At 60.5% G+C, this 13,473-nt stretch overlaps 1 protein-coding gene and 1 long non-coding RNA gene across 2 annotated transcripts in view; one reads left to right on the top strand and one right to left on the bottom strand.

Moving 5' to 3' along the window:
• Positions 1-4,536, bottom strand: part of GPC1 (glypican 1) — a 32,312-nt gene extending 27,776 nt beyond the window's left edge. The window contains exon 1 of the mRNA XM_005574819.5: positions 3,807-4,536. Within this exon, the coding sequence (XP_005574876.1) occupies positions 3,807-3,972 (166 nt within the window). The 5' untranslated portion in view covers positions 3,973-4,536. The remainder of the gene's footprint in view (positions 1-3,806) is intronic.
• A 3,957-nt stretch (positions 4,537-8,493) lies between these two features.
• LOC141408249 (uncharacterized) lies at positions 8,494-13,072 on the top strand. Its single transcript, XR_012421653.1, has 3 exons — positions 8,494-9,030; positions 12,091-12,681; positions 12,956-13,072. It is a non-coding gene; the product is annotated as an uncharacterized lncRNA (long non-coding RNA).
• Positions 13,073-13,473: the final 401 nt, after the last annotated feature.

The following is a 13,473-nucleotide window of genomic DNA, read 5'->3' as shown; positions in this document are numbered from 1 at the left end:
TCACACAGGTGGCCCTGTCGGATCAGGGCTCCACTGAGATCAGCTCAGTCCTCATGCTGGGGATGATGAAATCCCAGCTCCTCTCATGGAAGGAAGAGCGGTGGCACAGCAAAGGCTGAGGACCACCTGGGAACCACACGGAGCCACCTGTACAGGACAGGGCACAGGGAACCATCTGGTCTGGTGAGGGGCTGTACGCCAGGCAGCCTCCGAGAGGCCCGCTGAGCAGGACTGAGAGGCAGATGCTGGTGGGCTCTCCTGGGCCCAGCCAGGAGCACCCTTTCAGGCATGTGGGAAGGAGAGGTCCAGACCCTCTGAGGATGGTCCCCCAGAGTCTGTGTGCCAACCACCCAGGCGGTCAAAAGTGGCACAGAGAAGATTCCTTCACAGGGGCCCAACGAGTGGGTGCTTGGTACAGGCTCCAGGGCACGCTGGTACCCACTCCAGCTGGTAGGCAGGTTGCCACCCCAGGGCACAGGGGCGGCCAGGCAGTTCCTGTGATACAGACAGTCCCATACCCCGCTCTGACTTCTGCCCCCAAAACTGGACCTTAGGGCCCTCCTCCTCTGCCTCAGGCTGGGAGACCCTGAGAACAGGGGTGTCTGCTCTGAGGAGACCCTCCTCTACCCTCCACGTGTCGCTCCCCACCCAGCACAGCCAGATGTAAAGCCAGGAAGGCCTGGGGGTGTCCTATGAGAAGCGACCCTGGGCCGGGAGTCAGGCTACAACAGGGAAACAGACAGAGGTGGTCCCAGCAACCAGTGCCAAGGTGGGGCACTGGGACCCCAGCAAAGGAGCAAACAGACACACAACACATCACATCAGACGTCAGGGGACCAGGAAGGTGCTCCGGGAACACCTATGCTCCGATACAACCTTGCAGGGAAAAGCAGGAGGCCTGCTGGCACGTGGGCAGTGATTCAGCATGAGGACTCCTGGCAGTGCAGGGGTGCCCAGGGTGCCACTCGGCTCCGCCCTTGCCTTCTGTGCCGTGCCCTGGCACAAAGGGAGGGTGGCTGGGTGCCCCGCCACAGTGCCATGGTCCAGCTGGTGGCACCCAGGCCTGCTTCCTTGCCCATAAGATGGGACACTACTCCTGTCACTGCAGCCTGGCCCGGCTGTCCAGAAGACAAAAGGCGGCTCAAAAGGGAGCCCGACATGTCCTGACGCTGCCCTCTTTCATAAGTCTCCTGTCGCCCACTGCCATTTCTGGTCCCTGGGGCAGAGGCCGGGAAGGCCAGCCACACACCCAGGGCCACCTGCTCTCCTTCCCACGAGGAAGTATCAGATCTCTACCCCACCTGCTCTGGGCCAGCGAGGTGTCCAACCCCAGGGGGCTCCCATCCCCTCTGCGGAGGTCCCCCTGGAGAAGTCTGGATGCAGGACAGACGGGACTGAGGATGGTGCCCACTAGGCCACACAGGGTCCTGGGCTCCTGGGAGGATATGCCGCCCAGGGGCCACCAGAGGGCGCCCGTCCCGCGGAGCCCAGGCCCAGCCAACAAAGCAGGAGGGGACACTGGATTTGGCTACCCCAGGGCTGCTGCGGCCCGAGGGGGTCACCCTGTTCCCATCAGCCCACGTGCCTCCCACATTGTCTTCTGTACCCTGGGCCCCGAAGTTTACTCCCCACTTCTGCAGCCATAGGGGGTCCAGGGAGAGAGGCTCCCGTCGGAGGAGCACCGGCTAGAGAAGCAGTAACCCTGCCCAGTTGCAGTCCCGGCCTTGCAGGCCTGGAGGAGGGTGGCACCCCGAGCCCTGGCGGCAGGCACCGGCCCATGGCTGGCATCGTGGTTAGACAGCTGGAGGGCGTTCATACTCCCCACGTGGGGTGGACAGCATCCCCTGCCCCATCAGACACAGAGAAACCAACACAATCTGCCTGTCCTGGGTCTCTAACCCACTGCATTCCCCAACCCAAGGGCAGCAAGACCCACGCTCTCTGGCCCAGCCCCACGTAAACTTCTCCATCTTGTCCTGCCCTCTCTTCTCACCCTTGGGAGATGGCCAAACTCTGCCACTCTGTCTCTCTAACTGGGAACAGTGACCTGTGAATGCCAACAGGGTTAGGTTGGCTCCTAAGGGTGCAAATGCCCAGAGAACATGAAGGTACTAAAAAGGGCTGGGGGCTAATGGCTTCCAACGGAGCAGCATTCAAGACTCTGGGCTGGGTAGGGGCAGCCATTCAGCCACTCTGCTACCCTGGTGCCTGGGGAGGGATTCACCAGGAAGGTCAGGGATGCCTCTCTGGGTGTGGGTAGAGGGGCAGAGAACGAACCCAACCGTGCCCAGGGCCTTGTGCTGCCTGGCATCCAGGTGTGCCCCTACCTGGGATAGACAGAGCCCAGTGGGGTGCGGGAGGCAGCCTGGAAATGACAGGGCTGACTCTGCAGAGGCACAGGAAGGTCTGTACCGGGGACTTTGGACGGGTCCTTGCAAGACCCTCAGGCTGGTGGGGAGGGCATCGGGAGATCCGCCAAGAGACTGTGGGTTCTGTTCCTCCTGGGGGGAGCGGTCAGGGGGTCCTTAAAGAACCTCAGGCTGGGGGCACTGGGAGATCCACCAAGGGCAAGGGGCTGTCTGTGGGTTCTGTTCCTCCTGGAGGGGCAGGGATCCAGAGCCCGGCTGCCTCCTCCCACCGCTTCCCACCCCGCCCCCCGCAGCGAGGCATGGTCACAGACCCCCCCTCACCCAGACGCACGGATCCTCCTTGCTCAGAATCCCCAGGACCGTGGGCATTCCTGCGCTGAGTCCCCATCTGAGTGGCCCTCCACCCGCACTCCTACTCCCCTGGTTTCAGAGGAGCCCCCCAGAGCAGGAACCTGGTCTGCTCTATTCTTGCCCACTGAGTCCCTGGCACGGGGTACAGACCGAGGGTGGTCCCCACACGTGGGAAGGTGAAGCTTGGGTTCCAAAAGGTCTTTAGAATACGGAGCCCACCGCTCCACCCATCCGTACACTTCTGTCCCCAAAGCTCCTTCGGGACCACAGGGAGGGAAGAAGCAGAGCCGAAGGCGGCTGCAGGGCTTAGGGGGCGCCAAGAGGGCCGCTGTTCTTACAAAGAAATGACACGGCCCCTGGGCGGGATCCAACGCGCCGACCACCTGCAGCTGGACTCACGGCGCGAGGCCGCCCAAGTGCCAGGCGGGGGCCGGCGCGCACAAGTTCTCCGACAGGAATCTCTGCGAGGCGGCGGCGTTCCACCCGCGGAGAAGCGCCCAGCTCCCTCCCCGCCCCTCCGCACTATCCCCCGAGGGGTCCGCTTATAAAATCCACCTAGGCTGCCTTTGCCGGAGACCCTACGAGAACCCCCGGGCAGGACCCAAGACGCCTCCCAGAGAGGTCTGTACAGAGATGAGGGGGTCTGCGGCCACCGTCAGCGGCGCCCCGACAGCCCGGCCACGCCGAGCCCCGCAGCGCCCCGACAGCCAGCCCCGGGACTGGGACTCCCGGCCTGCAGGCGCGCTGGGCCGAGCGGCGGGCAGAAGACGCCCAGCTCCAGCCGTGGCCCGGGAGGAGCGCCCCGAGCCCGCAGCCCAGCCAGATCAGCTCCGGCGTGCAGCGGGGTCGGGGAGGGGTGGAGGATGACCGAGCGGACCGGAGGAGACCCTGGCGAGGGAGTACGGCGCGGGGCTTGGAGGCGAGGGTTGCAGAGGAGCCGCAGCGCAGGGGGCCACTCGGGGCCCGGGCGGCTGGGCGCACGCGGCAGGATCCCACGCCGGGGACGAGTAGCCGCGTTGGGAAGACCAGGGTCTGGAGCCCAAAGCCCGGCCAGGCCGGGGTCTCCGGCGCCGCGCCCTCACTCACCCGAGATCTCCGCCTGGGGCACGTCGCTCAGGCTGAAGCCCTTGGCTCCGTAGATCTGGCGGACCTCGCTGCAGCTCCGGCTCTTACTGGCCGGGTCCCCGCGGGCGCAGGCGACCAGCGCTGCGGCCGCGCACAGCAGCCACCAGCCTCGGGCCCGGAGCTCCATGGCGGGGCTGGCGGCGCCCCCGGCCACCCGCCCGCGCCTCTCTCGGATCCTGGCCGGGTCCTGCGCAGCTCCCGCCCGCGAAGGGCAGAGCCAAGGTCCCAGCGCGCGCGGCTCGCGGTCCAGAGGCGGCGGCGGCCGAGGAGGCGGAGACAACAAAAGCCGGCGGCGGCGGCGGCGGCGGCGCGGGGCGCGCGGGGTGCGAGGTCCGAACGCTCGCTCGGGCAGCCCAGAGCGCAGCGGGCGAGCGCAGTCCCGGCTCGGCGCCTCCCCCGCCGCCGGCCCGGCCCCTCGGCGGCCACGGGAGAGGAGAGGGGCGGGGCAGGGCGGGAGCGCAGGGGTGGGGGAGGGACTGGGAGCACCGGTCGGGGCGGGGCGCGGCGCGGGGGCGCCGGCCGGGGCGCACTGGGCGCTCCTCTGGCTTTCAGGGACCCAGAGGGCCCGCCCGGCCGCGCGACTCTGTCGATCCCCGGCGGGAGGCGGCGGAGCCGGGGAGCGCGGGGCCGCGGCCGGGGTCCCTGAGGGCGGCCCCCCACGCCCAGCGCCCAGGGCGGTGGCACCACCTGTGGGGGCGGGGACGGGGGCGGAGGGTGCGCGAGGCAGGGCTTCCCCCGCCGGACGTGACATCACGCCTCCCGCGCCCCAATCAGGGGCTTCCCCGCCCCCAGCCGAAATCGGCATCCCGCTCCCCGCTCCCTCCCGCGCGCTCCGGCTTCCTGCACTCTGGCAGCGCGCCCCGCAAACGCTCTCCGGCGCCTCCGTCCCCTCCGCCCGCCGGCCGCGCCTCGGGCCGCCGCCCCTCACCCCGCCTGCACCCCGCAGCGGCCCCCTCCCCGCCCGCTTCCAGCCATCTCGCGCTGGGCTCCGGCTCACACCTGGGGCTTTTCTGGTGTGGGTGCTGCACGCAGGAAATTGGCCAAGAAACTCGACCTCACCTCTCCCAGTCCCAGGGAGCGGCAACAGATGGCTTAATTGTTGGACCTTGGAGGGTGACCCTCCACGTTCTTTGGATGCTGGAGAAACCAAAGTGATGGGGCAGGGCCGGTCTACTGGTTTTGGGCTGCTGGGTGGGGCCCGGTGACCTCTGGAGAAGGGATAGGGTCGGAACCCGGCGACAAGTTAGGTCACTGAGGGAGGAGAGTGGAGTGACCCAGAGCAGCTGCCTCTTTGAAGAAGGCGGGAGGGCTGCCTGCACCTTGTATGGTAGGAGGGCGCGTGGCTTTAGCTGCACATGGGGAACTGGCCTAGATGGGGTCTGTGGAGAGGGGGCGAGGACTGCGGTGTTGGTGTCTGGAGAACTTTGCTCCTTCCTTGGCTCCCAGGTCCCCCACCCCGGCCCCCTGTTCTCCCCATGGTAAGGCCTGGCAGTGAAGCCAGATGCCTGACCCGCAGAATCGGGGGCAGATTTAGAGGTCGGCAGCCTTGGCAGAGTACCTCAAGATGACCGTCATGTACAGCAAGGGTGTCCTGATTTCAGGGCCTGTGGCATCACCTGGAAGCTGCAGCAGGGCCCATGGTGGGGGTGGTGCCAACACCCCCGTGCCGGGGGCTCTCAGCCACTGTGTAGGGCTGGAGCAGGACGGTGGCTCCCCTCCCCCTGGGTGCTTGGGGTTTCCTGCCCTGCCCCCCAGAGAAGGTTGCTCCTTCACCCAGAGACACTGAGTCATTGCTGGAGAGGGAGGCTTTGGGGACCCAATCCAAGTGTACATTTCCCTGCCTTCCCCCACATACCCTCTGCTACGTCACATTTTGTGACTCACAGACCCCTGTGCAGTGCATGCTCCGGGCTTGCTCCTTCTTGTCGGCCTGGAGTGGCTGCCTGCACACCTTATCCAGTACGGTCAGGAGCCCGGGCCCATGATCCCGCTCTCTCTGTGTGGTCTCACACACTGCCGGATCGGGCAGGGCTGCCTGAGCCTGGGAACCTGGACTTGGGGTAACCCGGCCTGAGGCTCGATAGTTACCCCATCACTGTTTATGCCTCCTCAATCCCACCAGACTGGGTTATTCCTCCAGGCAGGTCCTTCCTCCAGCCCAGTTCTGGGCCTCTGGAGAGCAGTGTGGACAGCAGGGCTCAGAAAGTGATGCTCGAAGCCCTGGCCTGGCCCTGGTGACCCCTGGGTGGCTTCATCTCCTAAGGAAGTCCCTGCCACCATCGCAGGTCCTGGAATCATTCCCATTCCACAGACCAGGAGACCTGTAGCCAGGACCTTCCCTGTAGGAGGCACATGCCACCGGGGGGATTGGAAGCAAAGGGCGGGGTTGCACCTGGGAGGAGCCACAGGATCCTGAGCAGCTGCAGCTGCCCCTGGTTCCCTCCTGGCAATGCTGCACACGCCTGCCGTCGCCAGGGCAGCAGCCGCCAGGCTGCCCGTGCTGGTCGGGTGCAGGGTCCAGACTGGGACTCTGGGAGGGTGGGCAAGAGTGATCAGTCCCCGCTTCCACCCCGTCCCTGGGGCCGCTCCACACAGGACACATGGGTGGGTTTGAGGACGTAGTTGATGCCTCGAATCCCAGCCACCACAGTAGCCCATGTGGCTCTGACCAAGACCACCCCCTCCTGCTTTGGTGTCTTTGCCTGTCTGGACAGTGGGGGCACACGTGTGCAACACAAAGAAGGAAGGAATGAGCAAGTGAGGAAACAACCAAGAGGAAAAGTTTGTTCCTGAGAGCGGGCGTGTGGCGCAGCCTGGACCTCCTCTTCCGCCGATGCAGAGTTAGGGCAGAGGAGGGACACTTAGCATTGTCTGACGGGCTGAGGCGGGCAGTGCCTGTCGGGCCACAGCGTGGGGGCCTCCCTTCCATGCCCCCATCTTCCGTGGAGGACCCCAGGTCCTGGAGGATGTGTACTGCTCTCTTAGGACCCACTCCTGCCTCTGCCTAGGGAGGGTGGGGGTCTGCGGGATGCTGAGCCTGGTCTCTGCTCAGAAGACACAGGGAGCGCCGGGGGGTCTGCAGCTCCCAGCCGTTCGGATGGCGGGTCTGCTCAGAAATTATTCTACTTTTGCTCTATGGAACCTCTGTGAGTGTGTGCGCCCTTGCCCGCTGCCACGGATGGACTGCTTTCCTTTTCTGTTTGGTTTCAGAGATTGTTTTTTGGAGACTCCAAAAGTAAGTTTCCAAACAGACTGAGCGATTGTCCTCGCTGCCATCCACGGGTGCCTTCTTGTGAATGTCATTGTCCGTAGCGTCCTTACCGACGAGGACCCTGTCCTGCTGGCTGTGGGAGGTGGGAGTGCGAGCGTGTGCTTGCAGACAGCAGGGGTTCAAGGGCATGGACTAGGGCTGGCTAGGCTGTGGCATCTGATGTGTTAGAGAACCCAGGAGGTGTTTTGGTGCCCTGGGGCGTAGTGGAGGACGTAGGGTCCCCACACCTCTGTGGGGGTCTGGGGACCCCTTGGGCAGCAGCCTGAAGAAGGAAGTGGATACCCCAGTGTGTGACTGATGGAGAGAACATGATCCCCAGGAGTGGCTGTCAGCCCTGGGCAGACCAGGGTGGGCAGGACATACTGCCTGCAGAGCTGGAGATGCTTCTGCAAATGGTAATCAGGGTGCCTGCTGGAAAGAAGCGGGGCTCTGGGCAGCTCTGCAGTGGTTAGCAATGGGGAGGGGATCTGCCTCAGGGCCTGCTCTGGCCCATGAACTCCACCTCCAGCTCACCCTGTGCTTCCTGCCCCGCCTTTTGGTGGTGACACTTGGGGAACATTCATCTGGTCTCTCATTCTGGTGCTGGCTCAGGGAGCCACTGTCATCTTACGAAGGAGCTTGGCCCCAGACGACCCTGTGGGACTGTACTCGTGTGGGGTCTGTGAGGTGGGGTGCTCATCCCTGCTCTGCCTGGACACTCCGTGGGACCCTGGAAGGTCCTTCCAGCCCTGAGCCAGGACGCCAGTCTAGAGGAGTTCGGCTTTGAGTCTGAACCCTAGGGCTGCCTTGGCTCCCCCAACTTGGGGGCTGCCACTTGGCAGTGAGGGTGGGTGGACAAGGCCCCCAGCTGAGCAGAGTTTGCGGGACTGAGAAAACCTGGCACCATTATTCTCAGAGGAGGTTGCACCTGCACCTCCTTCCACCTCTCCCCAAGCCCCTGCCGTGGGGTAGTCAACTTCAAAGCAAAGCTCTTCGGAGCCTGCTCTGCTCTGCTGGGTGCCTTTGGTCAGCAGAAGTCTGGGCTCGTCTCCTTATCCAGGTCAGAGGAGGGCAAGCCTTTCCAGTGAGGCCAGGTCACCCGTGTGGTAGTTTGGGTCAGAGGAGTGCACCTGTGGCCCCTCCAAGAGCTGACACCTGTCTCTCTGGTCAGAGGACCTGGGCGGCAGGAGATGACCCCGAACACTCCACTCTGGGCTGAGCTGGGCTTGGCCTTCCCTGTGGTGGTTTTCCTGCCCGTTCCCACCCTGACTCTTGGCCTGGTCTCCCTGAGGAGAGAGGGAACAGATGGGGGCACCCCGGCACTGTCTGCTATGTTAGGACGAAGCACCCCACACAACTGGAGCTCAGAGACCCATGTGGACGCCTCGGTGTCCCCAGCACCAGCAGCTCATGGCTTTCCTGCCAGGTCCTGTCTGCTTCATGTGTGGCTCCTGCCCTTCCCTCCGCCTCTCCCCTGCTGGACCATTGCTGGCTTTTGACCTATTCCTCCTGCGGTCCATACTACCTGGCTGATCATTCGAAAACCAGCATCAATCCAAAGCCTGCAAGGACTCTGAGGATCAGAGTGCGGCTGCCGTCAGCCACAGTGCAGGAGCCCCTGAGCCTCCCCCTCCTCTCAAGGGGTCCAGGAAGCTGAACTCTCTTCCCCTCCCCATTCAGATTTCAGGTTCACCTCAAACCTTCCTCTACGCTTAGGGAAGGCCTAAAGTTGCCTCCAGCTCCAGAAGTCTGGAGTCAAAGGGTTTCGTGTCCCTGTAGATGAGGCTCCTAAGGCCTGAGGGGGTCAGACTGTGGCCCTGCCCCGCCTCCCGCTGCCCTTCTGCAGGCCTGTCTGAAGAGCTTGCGTGGTCCCCAAAGCATAGAGCCGTTTCCAGGGTGAGACCAATTGGACACGTCCCCTGAGCTGCTCTGCAGGTAAGGATTTGCCTCTGGACCATGCTGGCCTGAAAGGGTGGCACTGTCCACGCCATGCTCCCAACTTTCCCTGCTCCTGGTGAGGGTGTCCTGAGATGCTCAAGGCCCCTCGAGGGGAGTTGTCCAGTTGGTGGCAGGAACATGGCCGGGGCACCCTCTTCAGCCAACCTTCTCTCTGGAAGACCAGAGAACAAGACAGCAGGCATCTGTTCTCCTGGGCAGGAGCCCCCAGCCTGCATGTGGGGAGGTGGCTGTGGCCTCTATGGCCCTGGCTGGCAGGCCATGGCTAGGGGGATGGGGGCCTGCACACCTGGCTGGGGAGGACCCAGGCCTGTACTGTGTCAGGGCCCAGAGCAGCCAGAGTGTTCACAGTGGCCTGCCCTGTGTGCCACTGGCCTGCGCTGGGTGGGAGGGAATGCAGGGGCTCAGTGGAAGAGCCTTCCAAGGGGGAGGCCTTGCCAGGGCCCACCGAGCAGGGTCTTGCAACCTTGGCAGGCGAGGCTGAGTCAGGTGAGAGAGGCACCTGCATGGTGGAGCTGAGGGAGGACTACAGCCTCCCTGGCCTGCTGGTCTTCTGTGGGAATCCTGTTTTCCTGAGGAGGCCAAACTGCAGCATCTGAGTTTCTGTTTCTCTGTGCAGTAGTAATGCCCCGCTTGGTGGCAGGGGACAGGTGCCCTGAGCGTTGGACGGCTGAAGGGCGATGGAGCCCCTGATGCCTGTGGGAGGGAAGGGGTGGTGCAAGGCCTCTTCTCGGGACAGGGACAGGCTGCCTGGTCCCTGGGGAGGGGGATGGGTGAAGGGTTGGTTTTATTTGCCCTGCAGCCACAGGCACAACCAGAGGTGAAGGCAGCTGCAGGGTCCTCTTGGACACAGTGGGAGTGTCCGGGGAGGGAAGGAGGAGCAAGCAGGGCTGGAACAAAACACAGCCAAGGACTTGGGAGGAGGAGAGGCTGGAGCCATAGACATGGCTGAGGACCGGGGAGGAGGAGAGGCCGTGACCACAGCCCACAGCCATGGCCTGGCCTGTGGACCACACCTACAGCCAAGCTCACCCACATCGGGTCAGCTCTGGGTGGCCCACCCCTGCTGGGGAGTGGGCAGGCACTAGTGGTGGTGTAGCCCCTCCCAAAGGTGGTGTTTACTAGCCCACCTGGCCTTGGGTCCCCACCTTCGACAGAAGTCTGGCAAAGGCATCCTGAGAAGGTGACACAGGGAAGCCCTGCCCTTCCAGAGGGCCTCAGGCCAAAGTGCTCCCCAGACCTGGGGCTGCAGCCCAGGGAGGGTGGCCAAGGGAGGCTTAGACACCTGGCCTCTGGGCCTCATTTTAGGGAGGTGAGGTGACTCTTGGGCAGGTGCAGGGCTTCCTGAGTGTCACATGAGCAGAGTGATTGCAGCCTGCAAGGGCAGGGCTGTCAGCCAGGTGAGGACAGCAGATTTGGGTCAGGGCCAGGCACAGCCACAGGGCCTCTGCCCCATGGACATCCTGGTCCTTTCCTGGCCTCTGAGTCCCTTCACTCCATCTGTCATCGCTGGCGCTGACCAGCTGAGCCACCCCCTTAGGTCACTCAGTCTTCTTCTGCCTTCATTTTCTCGGTGGAAAAATGGGCATGAAACAAGGATATTCCCTCAATAGCCACATAGTCTTAAAAAAAAAAAAAACAGAGTTGGAGGACTCAATTTCCCAGTTTCAAAACTTACTACAGTACAAAGCTACAGTAATCAAAACAGTTTGATATTGGCATGAAGCCAGACGTGGACAAATGGAATATAAGAGTTCAGACACAAACCCACACACCTGCCATCAATTTTTTGGAACAAGGATGCCAAGATTATTCAATGAGACAAAGAGTAGTCTCTTCAACAAGTGGTACAGGGAAAACTGAAGCTAGACCCTACCTCACACCATACACAACAGTGAACCCAAAAGGGACCAAAACCCCCAGTGAGCAAAAACTCTTAGAAGAAAATACTGGGGAAATCTCATGACATTGGATTTGGCAAAAGATTCTTGGATATGAAACAAAAAACACAAGCAATAAAAGAAAAAATAGGAGAATTGGACTTTATGAAAATTTGATAATACTCTTTGTGTTTCAAAGGGTGCTATCAAAACGGTGAAAAGACAAACCACAGAATGGGAGGATTTTTTGCAAATCATGTATCTCATGAATGTCTAGTTTCCAGAAGATATAAAAAACTCTTCAACACAGCAAAAAGTCAGTTTTAAAAATAGCAAATAATTTGAATAGACACCTTTCCAAAGATGATATGCAAATAGCTAATAATCTCATGAAAAGATGCTGAATATCATTAGTCATCAGGGACATGTAAATCAGAGTAACAAGACATCACACCACACTCAAGAGATAACTAGCATCAAAAAAGTCGGAAAATAAGTGTTGGCGAGGATGTGGGAAAATGACAAATCTTGTATATTGCTGGTGGAAACGTGAAATGGCTTAGCCACTGTAAAAACAGTTTGGTGGTTCCTCAAAAAGTAAAACAGAATTAACATACAGCTCAGCAAGCCTACACCTAGGTGTATGGTCAAAAGAATTGAAAACAAGTATTCAAACAAAAATTTTTGCATGGATGTTCACAGCAGCACCATTCACAGCAGTCAAAATATGGAAACGTCCCAAATATCTGTCCAATGAGCAGACAAAACTGACCTATCCATGCAAGGGAATGTTCTCCAGCCATAAAAAGGAATGAGGCACCAATTCCTGCTGAAGTGTGCAGGAGCCTTGGAAAGATCACGGTAAGTGAAAAAAGCCAGACACCAAAGATCACAGGCTGTGTGACTCCATTTCTGTGAAATAACCAGCATTTCACATTCCCCTGAACCCACAGCAAAAGACAGTAGGTGCGTGGTTGTGGGGGCCGGAGGCACAGAGGGATGGGGAGAGCCTGTTTAGTGGTTTCCCCTAAGCAGTTGGGCGATGAGATGTTTTGGAACTAGACAGAGGTGAGGCTGCACAGCCCTGTGAGCAGACGACGTGCCACAGAATTGGACGCTTTACAGTGGTTAATTTTATGTTATGTGAATTTTACCTCAGTAGAAACCAAAGCCAAGCAGAGTTGCCGTGAGAGGTGAGGTGTGGAGCTGGTTATCCATGTGGAGCCCAAAAGCAGGCCCGACACGAAGGGAGCCTCTCCCAGCGTCTGACATCCTCGTCCTTCCCAAGTGGGCCCAGTTCAGGCTGCCGGAGGTGCAGAGAAAGAGGTGAGACACCATCTCCCAGCAAGCGGCCCTGTCTTAACCTTAGCATCATGAGGCTGGGGTGACCAGGTAACTGGGAGCTGCATTTCTCAATCCAGCCACCTGGCCACCTCCCACTGCCACCACACATCACACGTGCCTGAAACAGAACCATGGCAGCCCACTCATGAGGACCCACCCACTGTAGGGAGGGAGAGTGCAGTGTGTGCCTGTGCCCACTGTGCCTCTGAAGCAGGTGCCGCGGGTGTCCCCCCAGGCCCCTCCTTCCTCCCTTCTACACACTCAAGGTCGCCAGTGACCGCTGCCTGCTGGGTTTCCCTGGGTCCGCCGGCAGGGCAACCTGGAAGTGGCAGAAAGCAAATGACTTAGACGTATCCCTTAGCTGGTGGATAGGCACCAGCTCCTGCTGCACAGCTGGAAACCCCAGGTATGTGTGTGCTGTTACAAAACAAACTTTCCACACATTTGGTTAAGACCCAATATGGTTTGAATGTTTCTTCTCTTCAAGTCTCGTGTCGAAATGTGATCCCCAGTGGTGGAGGTGGGGCCTGCTGGGAGGTGTTGGGTTACAGGGGTGGGACCCTAATGAATGGCTTAACACCATCCCTTTGGTGATGAGTGAACTGTCGCTCAGTGAGTTCACAGGAGAACTGGTTGTTTAAGAGAGCCTGGGGCCTCTGCCTTCTCTCTCTTGCTCCTAGTCTTACCATGTGATGCACCTGCTCCCCCTTTGCATTCCTGAGCCCTCACCAGAAGCAGACGATGGGTGTTGTGCTTCCTGTACAGCCTGAGCTGATTAAACCTCTTTTCTTTATAAATGACCCAGCCTCAGGTGTTTCTTCATAGCAATGGAAGAACCGACTCACACAAGATCTAATTGGCTATCCCTGGTGACTCATGAATTGGGCAGCATCGTGTCTGGAGAGTTAGGAAGGGTGTTCCCATGGGCTGAGTGGAGGAGGTGGGCTTTACAGGCAGAAAAGGCTGAAGAAACAGAGATGGGGGACAGCAAGTGATTGGGCATTGTGGGGTCACTTTCCTTGTCAGACTAATACGGAGGGGTTTCCTGAGTCTGCTGACTCAGGTAGACTGATTGGCTGCTGTGAATCTCTTCATTTTGGGAAAAGGGTCCCCCTTTTTTTTTTTTTTGAGACGGAATCTTGCTCTGTAGCCCAGGCTGGAGTGCAGTGGCGTGATCTTGGCTCACCGCAAGCTCCAC

The sequence above is a fragment of the Macaca fascicularis genome, chromosome 12 (genome assembly GCF_037993035.2).
Source record: "Macaca fascicularis isolate 582-1 chromosome 12, T2T-MFA8v1.1".
Classification (NCBI taxonomy): Eukaryota; Metazoa; Chordata; class Mammalia; order Primates; family Cercopithecidae; genus Macaca; species Macaca fascicularis.
Note: the sequence above shows the minus strand (reverse complement) of the source record. Positions and strands in the feature narration are given on the sequence as shown.